This window comes from Nematolebias whitei, chromosome 14 (genome assembly GCF_014905685.2).
Source record: "Nematolebias whitei isolate Nwh7 chromosome 14, NemWhi1, whole genome shotgun sequence".
In the NCBI taxonomy this organism is placed as follows: domain Eukaryota; kingdom Metazoa; phylum Chordata; class Actinopteri; order Cyprinodontiformes; family Rivulidae; genus Nematolebias; species Nematolebias whitei.
The window spans coordinates 42,489,457-42,490,622 of NC_056511.1; the positions used below are offsets into that span (position 1 = coordinate 42,489,457).

General features: G+C 45.5%; 1 protein-coding gene across 1 annotated transcript in view; it reads right to left on the reverse strand.

Moving 5' to 3' along the window:
• Positions 1-328: 328 nt before the first annotated feature.
• LOC119420213 (4-hydroxyphenylpyruvate dioxygenase) overlaps positions 329-1,166 on the reverse strand; it is a gene marked incomplete at its 5' end in the record, with an annotated part of 3,594 nt that continues 2,756 nt past the window's right edge. Inside the window, 1 exon segment of the mRNA XM_037687600.1 lies at positions 329-579. Coding sequence (XP_037543528.1) covers positions 466-579 — 114 coding nt within the window.

Here is a 1,166-nt window from a genome sequence, read left to right on the forward strand (position 1 = left end):
TAAAAAACCTACTTGGACAAAATCACAGTTTCTTGTTTCATTTATCATCTATAAACACCACTGTCTTCCCCTCAGCTTAAAAAGACGTGTCTTTAGTTTCAGCTACGAGATGATTTATTATTTTAGGGACAGTCTGCAGCTTAACTTGTCGTTAAGAGTTGACTTTTTTTGTTCAACTTCAGTGTTTTTCTAGCTGTACCTTAATGTGTATCAAAAATGTACACTGGTGTCGTTGTTCCTACTGATACCAGTAAAATGAGCTCAACAAAATTAACTTTTAATATTTAACCTTCTGTTTCTCACATGACACAAGATGAACACGAGTTTCTTGACGTAGCCACACCAAGTACAATTTATTGAGAACTTAAAACAAGTGGGGTGAGATAAGCAGCTCAGAGACTTCCAACACTTGTGTGTGTTTGATGTGCTCCAGATGTGGAGGGTTAGCCTGCAGCCTCGGAAGGATCAGTGGAAGGACTTGGCCTGGCCCTCGGGTGTCAGCACGGTCAGGTTGCCCCTGGCGTCTTGGTCGAGCTCAATGGCCTCAAAGAGAGACTTGAAGTTTCCTGCCCCGAAGCCCTGAAGAGAAGAAGCAGCACACAGATCGACGTCTTCTTCTTTGTCATTTGTTATGACTTCAAGTCATTTTACTGACGGCGTTCAGGACAACCAAGATTTTATTTCCACATCATAAAAATAGAGTCGCCCACAGGAGGCTGTGCTTCCTCTGGGTTTGCTAATCACTCGTGAATGTTTTAATGCTGATCAAAACAAGATGAAGTGGTTTGTCTGGGGGGGGGGGGGGGGGGTGTCTTGCTGTGGTTTATGTTCAGTTCACACTTTCATGCTTTCCATGCACATCTGTGGACTGAAAAGTGACAGCACGCCTGTTCTGACAGGCTGACTGGGTGCTGGGTGCCATGAATGGAGTGCCACAGGGAAAAACCCAGGGACCCCCCCCCCCCCCCTTCGCTGTGAGGAAGTTTGAGTCTGTGACAGATTTACTGAGTTTTACAAGTGGGCTGCTCTAACTCCAGTCTGGGTGGGAGCTGTGAACAGGTGTTCAGTTCTCACTCTGCTGCTCCTGTGGGGGAAAGCGTCACAGGCATTTAAAGGGATATACCAGCCATTTTAAAGAGGTGCTCTGTGTAAAAGTTGTGATGTAG